General features: G+C 32.7%; 2 protein-coding genes across 2 annotated transcripts in view; one reads left to right on the forward strand and one right to left on the reverse strand.

Annotated features, from left to right (window-relative positions):
• Positions 1-14,682: 14,682 nt before the first annotated feature.
• LOC108751549 lies at positions 14,683-15,120 on the forward strand. Its single transcript, XM_018491785.1, has one exon. The coding sequence runs from the start codon at positions 14,692-14,694 to the stop codon at positions 15,118-15,120; it is 429 nt and encodes a 142-aa protein (XP_018347287.1). The 5' UTR covers positions 14,683-14,691.
• A 5,580-nt stretch (positions 15,121-20,700) lies between these two features.
• The window catches only part of LOC108751573, a 56,121-nt gene continuing 53,722 nt past the window's right edge, over positions 20,701-23,099 (reverse strand). The window contains exon 4 of the mRNA XM_018491811.1: positions 20,701-21,306. Within this exon, the coding sequence (XP_018347313.1) occupies positions 21,204-21,306 (103 nt within the window). The 3' untranslated portion in view covers positions 20,701-21,203. The remainder of the gene's footprint in view (positions 21,307-23,099) is intronic.

Here is a 23,099-nt window from a genome sequence, read left to right on the forward strand (position 1 = left end):
TACGCATTTTGCAAAAAAAAATTGAAAAATAAAATCGTTAAAATAATTTTATTTTGACATTCGTAGAATTCGTTTTTAGCTGATTTGATATAGAAACAAGCCACAAACACACGAATTATGAGTTTGTATTTCTTTAATTAACTGAACAGATCATTATTTTATTACAATAGTATTAATAAAGCGCAATAGTTAAAAAAGTTTCTGAGAAATAAGACGGTGTCACTTTAGGAGACTTATGTCAGTATCGGCGACTTTCCTCTATATACGTAGTATGTAGTAATTCAGATTAAATTATTTTATCATTAAAGCTTGACTGTTACAGTCATTACTTCCTTATTGAATTTCCAAATGCACGATTCAGTAAGATTTTTAGGATTGTTTAACATTCTTTGATTTCAACTAAAACTTGAAATACCTTGCAAACGATTACTATTCGTAAAATGATAGAAGTCGGCGTACATGATAAAGCGTTATAGAGTCCATACTCGAAATATATGCGTTCATGCCCATCGGATGTGTATTTTTCTCATTTTTCTAATTTCTCTTCTTTTTTTTTACTACAAACTTACACTGATTTTCAAGCTAATGTTATTTTTAACTGAATAATTTCATATTTGTAATTTTCCAGCGAAATAATGAATAGCTCTTGTTTTATCTCTTCCACAATAATTGACAATTGGATTCTCCATCAGTACAACAAATATAAGAGAATTCTTACAGTTAATCATATATTTTTTAACAATATATACACTGCTCAAAAAAATAGGGAACACTTTAGAACACGCTCAAAATTGCGTAATATTCAGAACACCGTAACTCAGTGAAAAATTATTGCAGACAAAAAATCATTAAACAATATTTAAATTTATTATGTCGATATATAATAATAGATTTAAATATTATTGAATTAAACATATATTGAAATATCATTTCTAAAGTTAAAATTTATTAAGATTGATCTGTTTACAGATTACAAAATAAAACAAACTTAAAGCATTTCTCAAAAATAATTATTATATCGTCAATTAATTTGATTAATTAATCATATTATACAATATGTATAAGCATAATCATTATTAAAAAATCACACATGCAGTTTCAACACAATCATTATTCATATACAAAAATTTTTCGCAATTAAAGCAGAACAAATCATTCATATATAAAAGTTTTTTGCAATTAAGGATGTTTTATATATATTTTCAAAATGATACAATAACAAAATTTAGAAAAAATTAATTTTTATTGGACCAACCTATTGTAAATTTGAGAGAAAGCTTATGGTATTAGACTTCATACGATTATGTGTCTTTTGGAATAGACTAACAACAAGTTCTGATGAGAAACCAATTGAATCTAGGTCGTATCATACCATAATTATTATTTCCAACATGCGAGTACACATGCACTTTTTATATATTGATGAACATTTTGCGTAGTTCGGTAACATTTAAATTTTTAATATTAAGAAGGATCCGAAACGTCTGTACGTTTTTATATTGCTTACAATAATATTGTTACTCATATATTATCCTGAGTTAGTTCTTAACTCTATATTGTATTGTTTAATTTATTTAATTATTCGAACCGTTATTATTTATTAAATTTTAACATCATAATGTTTTTCAATTTATTGCATACAATAAACTTTAGAAACACTTTTGTTAACATTTTATATGACATATTTCAGAATTCTTTCAAAACTGTTGCCCATGAGATGTGAAAGGTTGAAACAAATCTTTTTGAAAATTTTATGCAATAATCGGTGTTGTATGGGATATTATAAAATCGATTTTATTTTATCATTGCAAATTTAAAAAAAAAGATATCCACTCCTTCTCAATTATACTCCTCATTTATAAATAGATAGCTCAATTGAAAAGAACGTTAGCTTGAAAATCAGAATAAATTTACAAGAAAAAAAAAGAAAAATTAGAAAAATTAGAAAAATTTCTAGTAAGCGCGAATGTGTAAGCATATAGCGAGGAGCAAGGATTTTTACACAACGCATAACGTATAAGACATAAGAAAATCAATCAATTATAGTCCTTTATTTCATGAAAAGAAAGGAAACGAAGGACTTTAATTGGTTTATTTTCTTATGTATTGTGTTACGCGTTATGTAAAAGTCTGTGCTTCTTGCTTATAAACCAAGCAAAAAAATACGAACAAAAATATAAAATAATATATACTCAAATTCTAGTGAATTGTATAGAATTGGCAGGTTCATTAAAGGGACTAGCGCTTATTCATGTACAATTTTCTTTTTATTTTTGGTAAATGAGTGATCTTCGATCACAGTCGTAATACCGTAAAGTATTTTTTAGATTTTGTAAAGTACCTTTTACATTTCGTAAATCTATGCTTTAGAAAAAAGAATTCTAATAAATTTCATTTTACACAGAGAACAATGTAAAGTAATATACACTAGAATTCTAGTAAATTTCTTTTTACACGGAAAATAATGTAAAATAATTATATGCTAGAGTTCTAGTAAATCTATACAAAATGTAAATCTTTACGAAATGTAAAAAGTAAAATAAACTTTACATAAGTAAGCGCCTATTCCTACATATGCTAATTTATTACAATATCCATACAATTTACTAGAATTTTTAGCGTATATTATTTTATATTTTCCTCTATGTATCGATAGAATTCGAACTTAAGATTTTTAGTAGTAACCTAACACGCTAACGTTGAACTACAATCGCATGCTTCTAGATAATTTGGCATTTAATTGTTATTCAACCCTTACGTCTCACGCGAATTTTCAGTAATTTATTTTATTGACAAGTATCTTTGGTTTAGCGCTGACAAAATTTATTTTACTATACACGCTGTAAGATAACTGCATAACCACTTGAATATAAAATTTTTTGATAATAAGATTCCACACGGAGAAAAATGTAAAGTAATATATATTAGAATTTTAGAAAATTTCTTTTTACACAAAGAACAATGTAAAGTAATATACTTTAGAATTTTAATAAATTTTGTTTACGAAAGATATCGAAAAGTAATATACGTATATTAGAAATCTAGTAAATTTCTTTTTATATGAAAAATAATGTAAAGTAATATATGCTAAAATTCTAATAAATTTTATGAAATTGGCAGGACCATTGTATACGCCTGTACGACATAATTACATTATAAGATACTCTTTACGTTTAAAATACATTTATAAATTATCATACATCTCAATAGAATTTATTTTATAAATGAGTATTTTTTCCCTTAGCATTGATAAAATTTACTTTACTGTGTAGTAAAAAATACATATGTGTAAAAATCTTGAGAGTTGTTGTGCTTATCAGTCTTGAAAATAATACGATTTATTTTACTGTAAATAACATATGATTTACTTTACTGAAGATATATGATTTATTTTATTATAAGAATAAACTTTTGAGAATGTCCAACGCCCGAGTGTTATGAATTTTGGCAAAAATACTTCAAATGATGTCAAATAAATACCCTTAAATATTATAGATTTTCATCGATAAAAAATTTTACCAAAAATGTTTAAATAAAGTTATATGTTGCAGCGAAGCGAGGTCTACTCCATATCTATTTATGGTCCGACTTTCCATACGAAATGAAGTCTACTCCACTTGTCTAGGAGCATCCAATTTTCCATGTAAAGTGAAGTCCACTCTAGTTCTACCTCCCCCCCCCCTTTTTTGCCTAGAGGTGCACAACTTTCCATGCGAAGCGAGGTCTAATCCCACCTCCTTTACGCCTGGGAATGTTTTACAAAGCATTTTGTAAAACGTTTCATTGAAATTGGATGTATATTGTTTTTAGAATTCTATTTCAGCAGTATACAGTGGTCCACTTAAATCAATCATCCAAAATATCTCGCTTATTTTTGATGATAAAAAAATGTTTTAAATAAAAGTAAAAGGGGAGATAATTTGATCATGTTTTGTTTCTAGGTGAAAGCGTCAAAAAGATATGAAGATTACGTACACATTATTAAATCAAATTGTATGATTTTTTTTTACATAATATGATTCCTCTAATTATTCTATATATAAAAGTATTAAGATAATCATAAAGTATATTAAAAAACAATAGCTGACGAGACATTTGGTCTGGGAAAAAGTTTCTTCGTATTTTTTAATTCAAAATTTTATATATTGTACAACATTTTGATCAAAAATGAACAAAATTTGAATTTAAGAAAAGGGTTTTAAAGTTTAAAATCTCTACTTTCGAAAAATTATTATATTTTTTAAGTTTCTGTGAGTTCGATAATTTTTACATTTAACAAAACTACGAGCTAAAAAAGATAAAAAATTTTTTTTTCACTTTGGGGGTGTCTAAAAAAAATTTATAAAAATTTTTGACTATCGTAAAAGCTTGAAGCTTTCCCTACAAAATCATTTTTAAAAAGGTTCCTATGATTTTTTGTTCTTGAGTTATTCGCGAATTAAGTAAAGCAACATTTTTTGATTGCTCATCAACTTCGATAAAAATCATCATATCGCAATTTAAAAAACAGATTCTTAAAGCTGAAGCTTTGCTCTAGCGAATAATATAATTGTAACAAAACTTTTGTAATAGATGAAAGATTTTTTTAAACAATTTTTTTTGAAATACGAAGAAACTTTTTCTCTTACCCAATATTTTACACTTTATTCTGGCATATATTGACATAAAATATTAAATAATCGTAAGCAATTATGTTTTCTTTCCATCAACTGAATCATCTCATTTCTGTTCATGAAAGTATTAAGGTCTTATTGAAAAGTTAATAGTTTACGAGTTATTTAACATTTTATGTCAATAAGTGCCAGAATAAAGTGTAAATCTCGTTAGCTATTGATTTTTTTATATTACTTCCTTAATACTTTAATATGTAGATAATTGGAGAAATCATATTGTGTAAAAAAATCATACAATTCCATTTAAAAAAGTGGAGGTAACCTTTGTATCTTTTTAACGCCTTTCTATCTAAAAAAAAACATGATCAAAATATATACGTCCCCCTCGAAACCCTTCTACTTTCATTTGAAACATTTTTTTATATCATTAAAAATAAGCGAGATATTTCAGATAGTCGATTTAGACTAATAACCTTATATAACTTTATTCAAACATATTTGACATTAAACTTCTTTATCGGTGAAAAATTTTTTTAAGGGCGTTTATTTGACATCATTTAGAGTATTTCTGCCAAAACTTATGACAATCAGGCATTGGATTTTTGAAAGTTTATCCAATAGTGGCAACCGTTCGCGAAGTATTTTAAGCTTAGATTAAAATCAAAGAATGTTAATTTTCTTCAAAACTAACAGTTTTCGGATTTGAAATGTATTCATAAAAATATATAAATAAAAATTGATTATTTTTTTTAACATCTATTCATTCTGCCATATTTGAAAGCGATCCGTCATCGTAATCACAATTTTTTCGAAAAATTATATAAAGGTACAATTTACGTTTTTATAGGGATTATTTTTTGGTGCCCAAGAATAACCACGCAAAAGCTGATCAAAATCCATGAAATACATTTCCGAGTCTTTCTTTGTCAAGTAGGTATGCGTGTGTGTGTGTGTGTATGCGTGATGAGTAATAGTATTAACAATAATATTAATATACAGTACATTATAAACACCATTATAAAAATGCTTACGACTAATTCTGTGCGTTAAATCTCTTAAAATTATATCCGATCTCTCTTTCTTTTTCCGCTTGCATCACCCTCTTTCTCTCTTCCTCTCTCTCTCTCTCTCTCTCTCTCTCTCTCTCTTCTTTTTTTTACAACAAGAAACAATCTACATAATTGTTCAAAGTGTAGGATCATTCAGCAGAATGATTTCTGAATTCCTTTTATGACCTTTAAGGGTCCATTCTACCTTGTTGAGTTCAAAAAATTGAAAATTTTGTTTATATAGTTTGTGATAGCCTCAAGTATAGAATATTGTATTGAAGCGTTAATGGAAAACTCCGACAGAAAAAAATTACAAAGCATTAAAGAAGTTATACACAAGCAGGTATAAGGTAAATCAGAGGAAGGTGCCACACTTAAGCTTTTATTCTTGAATAACTTCTTAATATAAATAAACAAACAAAATAAACGGCGAAAGAAGAGCCATTAGGTTAAAAAACATTTAATTAATTAATTAAAGATATTAGGCGAAGATACATGAACCGATACGGAGCAGCGCATATAAATGTATAAATGTATAAAAATGTATAAAAAACATAACAAGTTTCGGCTACAAGATTGAGCCCTCTTCAGATGTAAAGTGTGATAAGATAAAACAATAAAAAATAATTCATGTCGCAATCAACATAAAACGTAAAAAATTAAAATTCAAGGGCAACGTCACTGTTGCTATCGATAAGAACACGTACAGAGACAAGATGATTGCGTTGTTGGGGGACTCGGACACATATGTTCGGATTAAAAAAGATCCGACTAAAAAACTTACGACAGCTTTAAGGTCTATGCTCATAAAATGGAAAACGGGAGGTCATATCAAGGACTCCGAATACAGAGCGTTGTACTGTAGTGACGGGTCTCTTCCTAGGACCTATGGACTGTCAAAGATACACAAGCTTGGTTGTCCTTTTAGAATTATCATGTCGTCGATGGGCAGTCCGCTATATTCTTTGGCTACGTTCTTACATAATAAATTATTTAAGACCATTCCGAAGGCCGACAGTAACGTCAGAAATAGTTTCGAATTAGTCGAGAAATTAAGGAGTGTGCATTTCACAGGGGCACACGAACTAATATCTTTGGATGTCACCTCTTTGTTCACGAACGTGCCAACGGATGTAGCGATTGACTGTATAAACGAACATTGGCATGTTATTGCCAGCGATTGCTCCCTATCTAAGAAAGAGTTCTTGGGAGCAATACAGTTTGTCTTAGACTCCACGTTCTTTTCCTTCGATGATTTACAGACAATGCTTTGACACTCCCATGGGCTCTCCAATATCACCGATAATAGCGGACTTAGTAATGAGGAGATTGGAGACGGTGTCCTTGATGTCGTCGAGTTTTGACATATTATTTTATTATAGATACGTTGACGACATATGCACTGCGGTACATCCCTCGCAAATCGATGGGTTACTAAATCAATTCAATTCATTCCATCCACGTTTGCAGTTCACCGTAGAAAGAGGCGGAAATGCGATAAATTTCCTGGACATTACCGTGTCTATCAATGAAAATCGGTGTAGTTTAGACTCGTACCGTAAGCCAACGTTTTCAGGTAGATTCCTGAACTTTCATTCGAATCATCCTTTGACGCAGAAAAAAGGCACCATCTTTTCGTTAGTCGACAGAGCCTTTTTATTATCTGACAATATATTTCACACCAAAAATTTGACTTTCATTATTAATATCTTACTCCTAAATGACTACCCACTTGATTTTATTTTTGACTCTATCAACCAAAGAATAAAAAATTTAATTAAAAAGAAACACAATGTACATAACGTTGTAACCGATAGTGACGTTACTAAGGAATCTACCTCTTGGCTTACGGTTCCCTTCATTCCGCCTCACACAGAAAAATTCAGAACATTGCGCAAAAATAAAGGCGATATCAGGGTAGCCTTCCACAGCCTCAATAAAATGAGCAAGTACATTAGAGTCCAAAAGGACACTTGTCCTCGTACATCGAAAAATAGTGTCGTCTATAAAATTTTATGTAATGATTGCGACGCGTCTTACGTCGGACAGACGGGCAGAAAATTAAAAACTAGAATTGCGGAACACCATAACCATATTAGATACAAAACTTCTGCTCGCTCTGTCATTACCGAGCATAGACTTCTTCATGATCATGATTTTCAATAGGACGATGTTCAAATCCTGGATGAAGAACCTTCTTACAGAAAGCGGTTGATCTCGGAAATGTTGCATATTAAAAAACAAAAAAATAGTCTGAATCTACAAACTGACACCGAAGGTCTTCACAAAGCGTATCTACCGATTATAAACAAAGTATGACTTTCGATTCTGTCGGCCCGTCTCCTCTCCTCTCTCAGTGCGTTGTGTTCCGTTTAAGCGAGCGGTCACGTCGTGAGCGACGCCGACATGTCCGGCTCCGGTGTGTGCAGTCTTGCCGGCGTGTTACGGATTACACTTGTTTCACTTTTGCATGTGCGGCGGATCATATTGATTTGTTCAGGTTTACTGGTGAGTGTGCGAATTTATCGTGATTGCGGCGATTCTAATTATTAAAGTCTGTTTTTTCTTACAAGTTCTTTTTCAGTCTTGTCTAGCGATCTGGCTTTGATATTGGACATCTTGACTGCTCAATCGCACGTATTTTCGAGATCCATCCGAATTTTAATTTTTTACGTTTTATGTTGATTGCGACATGAATTATTTTTTATTGTTTTATCTTATCACACTTTACATCTGAAGAGGGCTCAATCTTGTAGCCGAAACTTGTTATGTTTTTTATACATTTTTATACATTTATACATTTATATGCGCCGCTCCGTATCGGTTCATGTATCTTCGCCCAATATCTTTAATTAATTAAATGTTTTTTAACCTAATGACTCTTCTTTCGCCGTTTATTTTGTTTGTTTATTTATGTTACATTTAAGAGTCTTTACATCGTTATTATTTTAACTTCTTAATGTTATTGAATTAAACTACAAAAAAATATTATTTACATTCTAGAAACTTTTTTTATTTATACAAATTAACGAATTAAACTTTTGATATTCCATATTATTGGAATTACTGATATTCCAAAAAACTGATATGTCATACCCTACAAAAATAGCATATTTCCCCTATATATACAGGGCTGGATTGTACCCATTCGTCCCGAGCAAGTAGAGCGGACTAAACTAAGTCGAAAAGTTCTGTACTATTTTGCAATGCTGGCAATAATTAACGAGATATTAACGTTTAAAGATAGTCGAATACGCGCGTCCGTCCGACCTACTATTGCCGAAAGTACGACCCACCGAGCGCACGGCGCGCGGGGAACGGGACTCCGCTCACCGCCGCGAGTCTCTAAGCTCAAACGGCGCGGCGCGCCTGCTAGGCCATTCCCGCTCCTCACAGTTCGCGCGCCGTGCGCTCAGGAGGCCGTACTTTCGGCAATAGTAGGTAGGGTAGACGCGCGTATTCGGCTATCTTTAAATGTTAATATCTCGTTAATTATTGCGAGTATTGCAAAATAGTAGGACTTTTCGACTTAGTTTAGTCTGTTCGGGACGAGTGGGGCCGTATAATCCAGCCACCTTGTATACATATATGGATAAGATGCCATCTCCTACGGGAGAAGCAATTAAATAATGTAATGTAATATAAACTTACATATTTTATTTATTTACAATCCCTAACCTACAAAAACGCATAAAAATATGATAAAATATAAATTAAGAAAATATAAAAGAGAGTAATTTAAGAAATAAGTTGGACATTATTCGTTTAAACAGCATTTCATCAACTTAAAATAATTTTGAATTATATAAAACATCCAATATTTTAATTAATAAAATCGTTTTAATGACAGTTTCAAGCAGGAAAAATTGTATTTTGTATTTACTTCCCCCAAGTTTATCTTATCCCCAAGTGTAATAGGAATATTCAATTGCAACTTTTACGCGTATAAAAATATTACAAATTATAATTTATATTAGCCACACGACATGAGCCAGAAAATACTGATCAAAACCTATTTTATCGTATATCATTTGTTGTATATCATTTGTTCAATATTATAAATAAGCATCGAAGCACAAACTTTAGCTATTAGCATACCAAATATTATAAAGAGGATATTTCATGACCTATCTTTTCATACTTTATTAAATATTTTCCATTGTCAATTGGCATGAATTTTTTAAAATTGCGCCATTGTCTACATACTTTTACTACATATTTCTATGCAGTCAGAATAAAGCTAATATATGTTCTATATATAAAAATATTAATAAGTAACATCTTCCCCCTTGTGCCATCTTCTTCCGATTTACTTTATACATAGCAAGCGCGCGCCATAAATATGTAACGGACGGTTTACAATAGACTTCCCCATAGCAAAAAAACGTCATAATTACATTACAACAATCATGGTTACGTCATAGTGACGTGCGAATGTCCGCTTTATCATAAATGTGATGTTACAGCAATGTCATGGTGATGTGCGAATGTCTTTGTAGCATGTGTTATTTTGTTATGACAATCTCACAATGATATTTTCTTCTTGATTACTTGTGACGTGTGACTCTTTGCTATGGAAGTTATTTGTCATCGGTAATGCTAAATATGTATTAACTCAAAATGTGTTTAGTTATTTATTTTAAGTTTTTTTTATCAGAGGTTATTATGTGGTCTTGGAATAGCTGATTAGCTGTAAATAATTAAATATAGGCGTAAACAACATGACAAATAATCTTGAAACTTTAAACGCATTTTTCTCGAAACAACATTTTTCGATCTAACGGATCTGATAGAGCAAATACTATTAATTGTATTGTTATGCCCGTGTTTTACCGACGTGTAGCGAAGAGCACGCGTTGCCGAGACGATTAGACATTCGTCTGTCTGACAACAAGATCGTCAGATTTGGATGTAAGCAGTTGGCGCGTACGGACATATCTCTTGATTGCTCCATCGAACATCTTTCGCGGTTTCTATATTCTGCATTAATAAACGCTTCTTGTTCTTCTTATTAACATTCGTGTTATTCATTTTGACGGTTTGGGAGTGCGTATACGTGTGCGCGTCCGCGATGATCGCGACCTCGTAAATCAGCCGCGCGGACAAAACATTTTGGAGGCTCGTCCGGGATCGAGAATAGTCCCGATAGCGGTTAATGTTCCGCTCGCCAATGAACACGAGGAGCTCATTCTTAACGGAAACATATGGAACACGAGGAGCTCACTCTTAATGAAAACGCAAATTCATACTACTTCTTGCCGTCACGTCGCCGGCGGAGACTGCTCCGTTCTCGCGCGTGAATGTTGTGATGTGCGTACTACGTCGCGAGAGAAAATGGGTTTCAAGTTAAAGCCGAATATGTTCGACGGTAGTGTGCCTTTACGCGAATTCTTTTCTCAATTCAGTTTGATCGCGCGTGCGAACGGTTGGTCTGAAGAGACGAAAACTGTTGTCTTAGTGTCGTATCTGAGGAAAAAAACGCGCGCGATTTTAGAAAATGTAGAGAACCTTGGAACTTTAGATTTTGCCAAATTAAAATCAAAATTAGAGTTGCGCTTCGGAGAGAGTCAATTGGCACAGAACTATTATTCACAGTTTACGAATAGAAAGAAATTCGACAAAAATCTGGCTACGTTAGGCGCGGATATTGAAAGATTGTTGCAGTTGGTCTATTCGGAGTGCGCACATCCGATTCAAGATAAAATTGTACCCAATTTGCTCCGCCTTGTCGCCTAACTTCATGAAAAAAACCCTTCAGTTGAAGGGAGTGACATCTCTTAGAGTAGCGGTTGAAAGGGCTAAAGCTGTAAAATTAATTCATAAAAATAGTTTTAGCCATAAGGCCAATATAAAATATTTCAACGAAAGAAAAAGAGAAAAAATTGAAGATAATAAAGAAAAAAAGGACAGAAGAAATAATAATAAATTAAAACCAAAAACGGTACAAAAGTCAGTAATAAGAGGAAATGTTGGGAATGTGGTAAGGAAGATCGCTTTGGCTCCTCGTGTCCGGACAGGACGGAGAACAGGAAACAGGGTATAGTCGAACTGGTTAGGCAAGCTCGATTAAAGTAGAAATAACCCCGAAAAATAATTGTTTTATGGTTAACCAATGTTCTTGTAATGCTATTGACAATGTATGTACTAATAATTATTCTTTCAGATTTAATAAAATTAAAAGTAAAAATAATTGTTGCGCTAATGATCAATATTCTTTGAATGATAATTTGTGTGCTAATTCATGTTTTTTTAGGATAAATAGAATTAAGCATAATTTGCGGGAATTTTGCTATAAAGGTGAGGCAAATGATAAACCTTGTATTTTTTAGGATCAATACGAGTAATATTTCCATAATAAATTAAAGATTTATCGAATCGGATGTATTAAGAATAGAAATAAAGAATTGCAATGTCAACTACCCCACGGGGAAACAGATTATAGTCAAATATAAAACCATAACCAAAGTTTGATTTGCGAAATATTCCCTGAAAGTTCCAATGTTGATTACTAAAATAAACGATGATTATATTTTAGGAGTTGATTTTCTTAAATTATTTAATTTGCAAAATATCTTTACCATTTTTCTCAATTTATTTGTTGAAAATAATGCTAATTTTGATTATTGCATTGAACATGTTGTAATGGTTCCATCGAGTTTAATGCCTTTATTCGAAAAAAATTCTCGTTATTTAGATGAATCTGAAAGAGAAAGCTTTACCAATTTCCTAAATGAATTTTGCGATATATTTGCTAATGAGATTTTTGCAGGAAATTGTAAGGTCGAGGAGTACGTGATAAACAGGAAGGATTCTTCCTCTATAAAGCAGGCTCCTTGATGTATCTCAATGCAAATGAGAAGCGAAGTGAATAAAATTATTTCGGAAAGATCGTTAAAAAAGTTATTGAGGAATCTAATAGCTCATGGACATCACCTGTAATGTTAGTTAAAAAAATAGATGGGACAATAAGGTTTTGTATGGACTATCGCAAGGTAAATGCAATAATCATTAATAATTCCTACCTATTAACCAGGATAGACGATATCCTCGATCAATTAGCAGATAATGTTTTTCACTACTTTATATTTAAAAAGCGGATTATTGGCAAATAAAAATTCGTGCGGAAGATAGAGAGAAAACGGCATTTTCGGTCGGTACGGTTTATTGCAATTTAGAATTATGCCTTTTGGTTTATATAATGCTCCTGCAACATTTGAAAGAGTAATGGAACAGATTTTAAGAGAACTTTTTTATAAAGTTTGTTTAGTTTATCTTGACAATATAATTATTTTTGAAAAAAACTTTGAGGAAATGTTATTAAATTGTAGACAGATTTTTCTCCGGTTAAAGAAAGTAAATTTGAAGGTAAATCTAAAAAATATGTTTTCTTTAATAAGGAAATTAAATACTTAGGTTATGTAATATCAGCAGAGGAGATCACTACAGATCCAAAGAAAATAAATGCTGTGAGGGACTGGACAATATCTTAGAATAAAAAACATTTAAAAAGTTTCCTCGGGTTTTGTTGGTCTTATTATCGAAAATTTGTAAAAGAATTTTCTTCTCTGGGAAAGCCTCTCTTTGCATTAACGGAGAATGGGACTGAATTTGTTTGAAAAGAGAAATATCAAAATTCTTTCAACGAATTGAAACAAGCCGTAACTTCCTTTTCGGTTTTAGGCATTTCCTAAAATAGAGGGAGAATTTATTTTCGATACAGATGCATCAAATCAAGGAATTGGGTCTTATCACAGAAACAAGATGTGTAGAAAAAGTTTTGCTTATTTTAGCCAAGTCTTAAATAAAGCCGAAAAGAATTATTGTGTCATGTGACGCGAACTTTTAGCATAGTGCAGTCGGTGAAATCGTTCCATCATTATTTGTATGGACAAAAGTTTTTAATTCGCACAGATCATGCCTTACTTAAATGGCTGATGTCTTTTAAAGATCTAGAAAGCCAATTAGCGCGCTGAATGGAAAGATTACAGGAATACGATTTCGAAATCATGTATCGTAAAGATCTTTCACATAAAAACACGGACGGATTATCGAGGCGACCGTGCGCGAATAAACAGTGTCGTTATTGCTCTAATGTAGAAATTGAAAGACGCAACAAAAAAATTCTGTTAGACGGATAGCTTTAGTTGAAAAAAATTTTGAAGAATGGCGAAAGAGCAATTAGAAGATTCATGCATTTCATTATTTTTGTCCAAAAAGGAGATGGGAAAGGAGCGTCCGTTGTGGTAAAAAGTGGCAGCGAAAGACAGGGTGACCAAAGTTTATTGGTTCTACTGGGATTCTCTCGAGGTCAGAGGCGATGTCCTGTTCAAAAGATGGGAAGTTCCTAATTTGAAGAAAGTGGTTTTTCAATTAATTGTACCTTGTAGAGGGCGCGTGAGCCAGATCCTGGAGGAGAAGCATAACTCTCTTACTGTGAGACATTTCGGTGTCAATAGGACATTAGATAAGGTACGAAAGCGGTTCTACTAGGCGACATGTAAGCAAAACGTGGAGGAATGGTGTAGAACTTGCAAGGTATGTGTAGCAAGGAGAGATCCACCCGAAAAAGAAAAATCTCCTTTGCAGATATATAACGATGGCACTCCATTCGAAAGAGTTCAGATGGATATACTCGAACCTCTACCAGAAACTTCTTCTGGCAATAAGTATTTACTAGTCGTTGTTGATTGTTTTACCAAATGGGTAGAAGCTTTTCCTTTAAAGAATGTTAGGTCCAAAATTATTGCGGAAATGTTCTTAAACCAAATTATTTCCAGGCATGGGGTTTCTCTAAAGATTCACATCGGAAGAAATTTCGAGTCGAAAATTTTTCGCGAACTGTCGCGCATACAAAGAATCAGGAAAATGAGAACAACATCTTTGCATCCACAGTCGGACGGGCAGGTGAAACGTCAACATCGTATCATCTTGGACTATTTGGAAAAGTTCGTTTCCGAGAGGAGGATTGAGACCGATGGATCCCGCTGTATCTGTTGACGTACAAATCTGCCAAGCATGAAGCTGCGGGAATGACTCCAGGAGAGCTGTACTTCGCTCAGAATCTTTGTTTGCCCGCCGATTTATTACGTGGCAGTTTTCCTAAAACTGAGGAGGTTAATTCTCTTGAGGACTATTTAGGAAAAGTGAAAAGAAAGTTAGAAGAGATCCATAAAACTGTAAGGAAAAGAGTAGATATCAGATCTTCGCAAACAAAATCCTGGTACGATCAAAAAGCCAGGCAAATCCATTTTAAGGAAGGGCAGAAGCTCTGGCTGTATAATCCTCGGAGGAAAAAAGGAAGAACACCAAAGTTACAGAGCAATTGGAAAGGTCCATATTATGTAGTTAAGAAATTAAGTGCCAGTATATACTGTATTCGCAAGTCGAACAAATATAAAAATAAAGTAGTACATTCAGATAGACTAGCACCTTATGCGGAAAGACAATCGGATTCATAATTATAATGTATTACTACGAACTGCTAAAACCGCATGAAACCGTTACTTTAATTAATGTATTTTTTAATGTTCATGTGAAATAAATAACGTTCTTTCATTAAAAAAACGCTACGAATTAATTCCAACACCTAATAATAAATTAGTAAATCGGAGCCCTAGAATTACTTGATGGGAATAATAAAATTGATGCTAAATTGTACGATATAAACTGCGCTATAATGACTTTTTCAGTTTGAGAGTCCAAGAGAATTCTCAGAAATAAAAAATATCAACGGTGGCTTCGCGACGAAGACGGGCAAAGGAGAAATTAAAGTTTTTTTTAAGAAGACCGCCCGTCTCGCGGTTTTTGAACCGTGGTTTTTCCGCGGGACGATGGACAAATGCTGGAGCGAGGACTAGAGGCAAAGGTACTGCGGTACAGTTGGATTCCCCCCCTCTATTCGAAAAAAGAAGAACCACTCAAGGCTTCAAGAGAAAAGGCAAGAGGATCCTAAAGTTCCCTTCGCGAAGATGAGGGACTGCCCAAGCGGGTTCCTCCGGAGGATTAGCTATCCCCCGGGGAGGAACTGAAGAGGGGTCCTGCTCAGGAGGGAAGAAGACTCAGGAAGCCTCGGGTACGAAAGATTGGTCCCAAGATGACCAGAGTTCTGAAAAACTGTAGCAGCAGCGCAGTAAGGAGCAGGAAGCTGGTCGAAGGCTCTGAAACTCTTCGAGATGCCGGAATTAAAAGCCTCGAAGAAGTCGTGATTGTCTAGCGACAATCTTAAAAAAAGAGGGCAGTGTTATGCCCGTGTTTTGCCGACGCTCATGGTGTAGCGAAAAGCACGCGTTATCGAGATGATTAGGCATTCGTCTGTCTAACAACAAGATCGTCAGATTTGGAACTGTCGGCGCGTACGGACGTATCTCTTGATTTTCATCTAACATCTTTCGCGGTGTTCTGTTCTATAATTTGCATTAATAAACGCTTCTTGTTCTTCTTCTTAACATTCGTGTTGTTTATTTCGACGGTTCGGGAATGCGTGTGAGCGTCTACGAGCGCGACCTCGTAAATAGATCGCGCGGGCGTAATAATAATACTTTTTCTATCGCAAAAACGAGAGTACAATTTAAAATAAAAAAATCGAATTTTTTTTTCAAATAGTCTCCATTTTATTAATTTTTTTTTCAAAGTCAATTATCGTAATCTATTCAGTAGACACATTCTTTCTGAATAGAAAAATAGTTTTTTGAACTCTTTCAAATGGCTGGTGCGACCTGCCCCTGTATTCTGTAACTCGTTGTGACAGTAACAATATCGTTATATTGTCGTTGCGAAGATTTTATATATAGTAAAAAAAGTTGCGCAACGAAATATAACAATATCCTTACTGTCATAACGAATTACAGAATACAGGGGCTGCAGTATTTCTATTTTGGCGCCATATTCAAATCGGAGAGGCTTCTTCCTCGAAATTTTACGTAGATTCACAATCAATAAATTAACTTTATAAAATTTTAAATTAAAGAGAAAACTACTCAGTGAGAAATGACAATAAAATCGATGTCGATTTCATTATCATTTCTCACTGTATATAACAAAAAACAATGGGAGCGTTCCAAGTGAAGCGCATCATTGTTCTTGTTGTTCACCAAATAATAAAGAAGGATAAAACGATACATCATGCGCTTCATGTGTAACTCGGAACGCTCTCAATAAATATGTATCTTCATTATATTTTTTGAAAAAAATTTCCAATAAATCGCCTTTTTTTAGACCACAAAGTAGAATGGATCTTTAATATTTTGTTCTTGATTGATCTTGCGGCGATACCTGCGCATTCATATATGTATTTCCCTATTGTACTTTACCCTACAAAATTGCGATACATTTCGGATCCTACTGCAGCAAAATGATATATCCTAGCGAGAACAGAATAATTTCGCTCGCAGGTTTCCTTGCAGAAAGTTGGGTTTCTTTTAGTTTTTCTTAAACGGTGATCGAGAATATACGTGACGAATAAGAGTAACCTTAAAATACAATTAAACATCTTTATGCGCCCTAGACTAGAATTTTTCTGCAAATAGAATTTATTATTAATACGTTAAACGCGATGTCGATCTCTGGGGACCGATATTAAACTTTCCGTTTAAATAGCGTCGGTTCATAAAGATACGATAGCAATCAAATTTATTTTCTTATGGACTTATAATTACGACTAAAACTTTTGTAATGGTCTCTAGATGACTCAGTGAATCGCCTTCTTACCGCTCATCGCTATCTCTTGTTTACATTTTTTAAACTTATGTACTGGTTGAGCGTTTCCCCTTGCTTACACGGAAATTAAAACAAAATCAGCTGCTCGTTTAACGTATTAATAATAAATTAATAAAAAAAATTTACGATAATTTCTAGTTTCTGAAATTAAGATAAACATTCAATAGGAATCTTAGGGCGCGTTCATACCTTGACAGAAAGACAGAAAGCGGAAAAGCAACAGCCAATCAGAACTCGCGCTGATAGTCTACAATTTCGGCTTTTTGTACTACTTACTATCAGCACGAGTTCTGATCAGCCACTACTTTTCCGCTTTCTGCTTTTCCATCAAGGTATGAACGCGCCCTAAGATTCCTATCGAATGTTTACCTTAATTTCAAAGATTAGAATTTATCATAAATTTTTTATTAAAATCATGGTATGAACACGCCCTTACGGTAAATGCGAATTTTGTTTAGATCAACAAACATGGATAATTCTTATTCATAATTGTTACCTCTCTCTTTGTGTGCAGTCATATAGAATGACAATAAAAATATATCTCTAGTCGCGTATATCTCATAAAGTTGATAGATATGTTTCCTTCTCGAAACTGCATTTATCCGTTCACTTGAAATAAATATTCTTACGTAAACAAAACTTGAGACTATCGCAATAATAAAAATTCAATCAATATTTTACTGTAACTTCTGCAGACGTATCATTAGTGTGTATTTTGTTGTGTGTCAATTTATCAATTTTATATTAAACAATGAATTTGATAAAATTGTGTTTAATCTGAAAATGCAATGAACACATATGTTAAAATTCTGTGTTTTTTATAATAATCTTATGAAATATTTGCGGACAATTTATAAATTTAAACGATATTCTTTATAATATACACAGTAAATAAATGCGATCGGAACCACTTATTATTAGCCTTCTACAATATTTTGATATTTATGATTTTATATTTCTATGTTAGATGTCATTTCTGTTTGCATCCTTTCTCTTTCGCGGCCCCCACGGAATAGGAGTTTCTTGCCCCCAAGACGGAGATTTTGTCAAAGGTGAATCCATGGTGGAAGTATTACTTCCACCATGAATCCATAAATTGCGGTGACGATAAATGTCAAAAGAATCATATATAATTTTGTAAATAATGCCTTCAATCATCTAAGATTTTTATTCTACAGTTGAATGTCATTTCTAGAATTCTTGTTTTTATTATTATCTTCTAGAGATTTTTTTTGCGTCCAAGCCGTAAAGTAGGAGCTGATAATCTCGCTCTAATTATAATATCAATAATATTGATATTGTTAATTCAACATTTTTTAAAGCTCGAACACAATCCAGGCACGTTAATAAAACATGATACTATGTCTATAACTGTAGCAGAACATAATAATAAAGGAAAAGGTGCTATTAAAGAATATTACTGAAGAATGGTGCTCATATTGTAGACTGCTTTGCTCATATTATGTCGATTATTTGATGCTAGGACATGCTAAATACCTTTCCAATGACATACGAATATCTTCTGAGCATAGCAATGACAAATTTGTAGTGTTAAATAATTTGAATGATAAGCCATCGATCGAATAAAATGACATTAGGAGGTCAAAACTACTTTCGGCGAGGACTTAAGGAACTACGAGTAAACTTATTTTTTCTTGAATACTGCCATTATTATCTACAAAATTATATATGATTAATAATCGGACGCGGATAGCATAAAATGGGCGAAATTCTTTCATACTAACAAGATTTGATATCTGATATCTGCTTCTAAGCTTTCGCATCTGATGATTCACATAAAAAATGAAAATCAGTATTTTCGGGTATTTTTGCAATCTCATGTTGACAATCCCTTGTTGTGAGAATTTATAAATCAATGTCCCATATCCCAAACGAGAAATTAAAAACTCAGAAGTTTAGAAGGGTGAGCGTTATAATTGCACTTGACACACAAATTTTTGCCGCAAACTTTGAAATTCGCTCGATTAGACGCGCATACACATAATGCATACATACATATAATGCATACGTCCGCTCTACTGATACTTTCTACTTTTTGCATACCATTTTGTATAAGGATACGAGCACAAAAAAAGCAGATTTTCTGTTTTCTGAATCGACGCGAGCTATCGGCATTTAAGGTGGACACAGCAAATGCCTATTAAAGCAGGAAACCTGTCACTTTCTGAATCGATGTCTTGTAATTAATTAATTGTGTCTCTAACAAATTACTATCCCTTTCTATTATTTATAAGCTTAATTTAACATAATTGATAATTTAATATTGAATTTAAATATTAAATTACACAATACGTTATAAGAGTTTAAAATTCTTTGCTACTATTTTCCAATATTTTTCAAGAATTTATCTCTTAGAATGATGTTTATTTATGTTATTTATTCTCCCAATGGGAGATCTTATAAAGTTGCCGAAATTAAATTATCATTGTCCATTTTAGTGTTTGAAGATTTAACCGGCGTTTATATACAATCGAGAAAACTGAAAATTCATTTTGATTAATTCACCCGCGCCGGTATATGTGCGGACAAGCTTAAACCTGCTTTTACTATGTGCGGTCTCATAAGATAACACGCATATGTTCTTGATGTCGATCGCCACCGATCAACGTTGATTGTACAAAAAGCAAAAGACCTGCTTCTTTTGTACTCTAAGTATATATCGACCTCGGTATATTTCATTACTGAGTCATCGTTACTCATTCATTCCTAGATCATTATGTCGTTTTATCTTTCGCCTAAACAAACAATCTTGACATTATTCACAGCTTGTCGACATAAGGCTACACACATCGCGTAAATCTCTATAAAACGTTTGCGACAAGCACATTATTAAATATTTAACGAACAATTAATTAACCGCAAGACATTGTGAGAACATCTATACGCGTGTGATCGTTTGTTTTCTTTAGCGCCCTACTGAACAAATCGTGAAAATTTCCAAATTCTATCGTACGTATGTATGGAAATTCACGACAAAGTTAATCGCTATCATACATTTCATTTACTCGTAAATTGAACACAATTTAGTCTTTGAAGAAATAACACCCGTTACAACTTTAGTAAGAAATTATATTTTGAAAACATTAAGGTGCAGGTTTTTTTCTGCAATGTAAAAATATCAACAACAAAATTTCAGCAATAATTAAATCGAAAAGCGTCTACAATGATATATATTATATTGTATAAATAAAATATCTACAATAATAATCGTGTTTTAGATAATCAAAAGCATGTGATTCGAAGGAGATTAATTTTCTTCGAAAATTTCCGCAATCGAATAATAAATACAACAAGTATGGCCATACGTAAAATAAAAAACATGTTTTTCAAAAACGCTTATGAGATTTCGAATTCGTACATATGTGTAGAAACCATTTCGCACGGCTGATTCATCTCGATGGCAGAATGAATCGACGAAATTTCTCTGATCGTCACCAGAATATTTTGGGAAACGATAAAATTGATGTGCCATGCATCGGCTATCTTCTCGCTCGTGTTGGCGAGTAAGTAAAATATACCAAAATATATCGAAAGTTCTGCGTCTCGCTTGCGGGTCTCATAGCTGCGCGGTGCACGCGTTAGAAAAAATGCGTTTGGAGGCCCCTTGCGGTCCTACGCTAATGACGGCGGCGGTATGAATGCACATCAATTAAACCAAACTATACTCGCACGTATCGTAATGATGTGTGTATAAAATGGAGGAGCTTGGTCCTGGCAACACGATGGACGACGGTGACGTAGTGTTCGAGCACGGCGAAAACGATGACAACGCAGAAGGTGAAGCCCTCCTCGAAGCAATTAGTACCTAGGTGTTGTGATCCTGCTTGTGTATCTTGTTCTCCATATTATTAGACACCGGCCGGCTCACGAGATCCTCGAGCTCATCGGGCGTCAGGACCGTGAAGTCCCTGCCGATACAATGAGATCACGGTGAATTACATCGCATGGAAGGAATCACATTTCTAGCACTTGAGTAAGGGAGCATGATCGCTCTTGCGAAACAAAACTTCGAAATGGACTTTTCAAAAAATGTTTTACAATAAGAAACACCAATGACAATAAATCATTTCATCTTTGTTTAATATTATAAAAACAATAAGAATGAAATGATTGACACACTGTGTTACACTGTGTCAACTATAATTTACATTGTCTGATTTACATTGTCACCGACAAGATATTATTAAAAACGGTCGATCTTGAGCAAATTTTCGTGACTATCTATGGGGCCCCGGAGGCTCGAAGATGAAAAAACGATGATATTATCGACAATTAATAAAAATTTGTGATTAACTTAAATATTTCCATTGTACATTATTATTAAGTTCGTAGTGTTTTATTATATAAATGCTGTATAAATAAGTACGCATAATTTTAATGTTATAATATTTTATACGAGTATATATATATATATATATTTGTATAAATATATATACGAGTATATATGTATATATTTTATATTGAAGAGAACCTTGACCGTAGGTCGAAACATATACGTTTAATATTCACTTTGAATAAATGGTATAAAAATACATACTAATAACCAGTGTTGGCTCAAATTGGTATTTTATTATTTTTTAAAATAATTTAATAGAAATTAAGTTACTGCAGTTAATACTATACGCGTATTAAGTACTCGGTATAAAAGGGATCTGTGTCTTTTGCTGGAAAACAAAGATAGCTTTTTCAGGCAGAGACTGACTTGATTTTTGCGTTTTGACAATCTGCGATTAATGTCAAAATTTCCAAATATGATAATCACTTAATACTTCACATTAATACTTAATATTTTTTATATTTTAACAGATAATTCTCAATATTTTTTTCTCTTTTTTTATTCCTCAGTCAAGCAGCGAAATGGAATTCTCTCACGATAAAATGCATAGTTGAATAGCACAGACTTACAAGGGTCTATAAAGAAGCACAGTGACTTCCTACGTAATTTTCATCGCTGATCCAAATAACCCGCTAGTCTGGATAAGTTAGGTTTGGTTAGGCAGAAGTTTTTGATTCACTATTTTAAATTTTATAATTTTGACGTCCATGAATACCAATTTTCAAAATATTTACTTTATAATTTACTGAATTGTCGATTTTTCATCATTTTGGCAGTGTATAGTCTCATCATCGGAAAGTTTCCATCTCCAAACCCTTATAATTCGGCAAAAAAGAAAATCGTACAAGAATAAAAAAAATCACAATTTTAAGACAAAAAATAACATTTTAAGATATCGCTGAGAAAATGTTAAAAACGTAATGAGTCATAATAACGTCTTGAAAATGGCAAAATTCGCTGTTTTTAGTTCATATTATCCCATTTATCTAAAAAATCTGACATGGTAGACATTTTTCGTTGATGAATTCGGATTCAGCGACCAAAATTACGTAAAAAGTCATAAGAAAGTATTCTAATTTTTGTATCTTTTAGGACCTTTATAATTTTGTAGGCTTGTGTAATTTTTAAACTTTGATCGAAAAATTTTATAGATAATTAATTACCCACTCATATTCACAGATTATTACCGGATTATTACTCAACTTTTAATATAATATTTTACAGAGTTCTATTTTACAAATATGTTTTGAAAAAATCTGTTATCTCTCTATGATTATCTATGATTCATAATAGTCTTTAAACAATCTATAACTTTTTTTTTAATTCAGGCAGTTGATCTGCATATATTTATAAAATAAAACTTGA

The sequence above is a fragment of the Trachymyrmex septentrionalis genome, unplaced genomic scaffold (genome assembly GCF_001594115.1).
Source record: "Trachymyrmex septentrionalis isolate Tsep2-gDNA-1 unplaced genomic scaffold, Tsep1.0 scaffold5, whole genome shotgun sequence".
NCBI classification, from domain to species: Eukaryota; Metazoa; Arthropoda; class Insecta; order Hymenoptera; family Formicidae; genus Trachymyrmex; species Trachymyrmex septentrionalis.

Coding starts and splice junctions, on each gene's coding strand:
- LOC108751549 (XM_018491785.1), top strand. CDS start 14,692: ATGACTCCAGGAGAGCTGTACTTCGCTCAGAATCTTTGTTTGCCCGCC.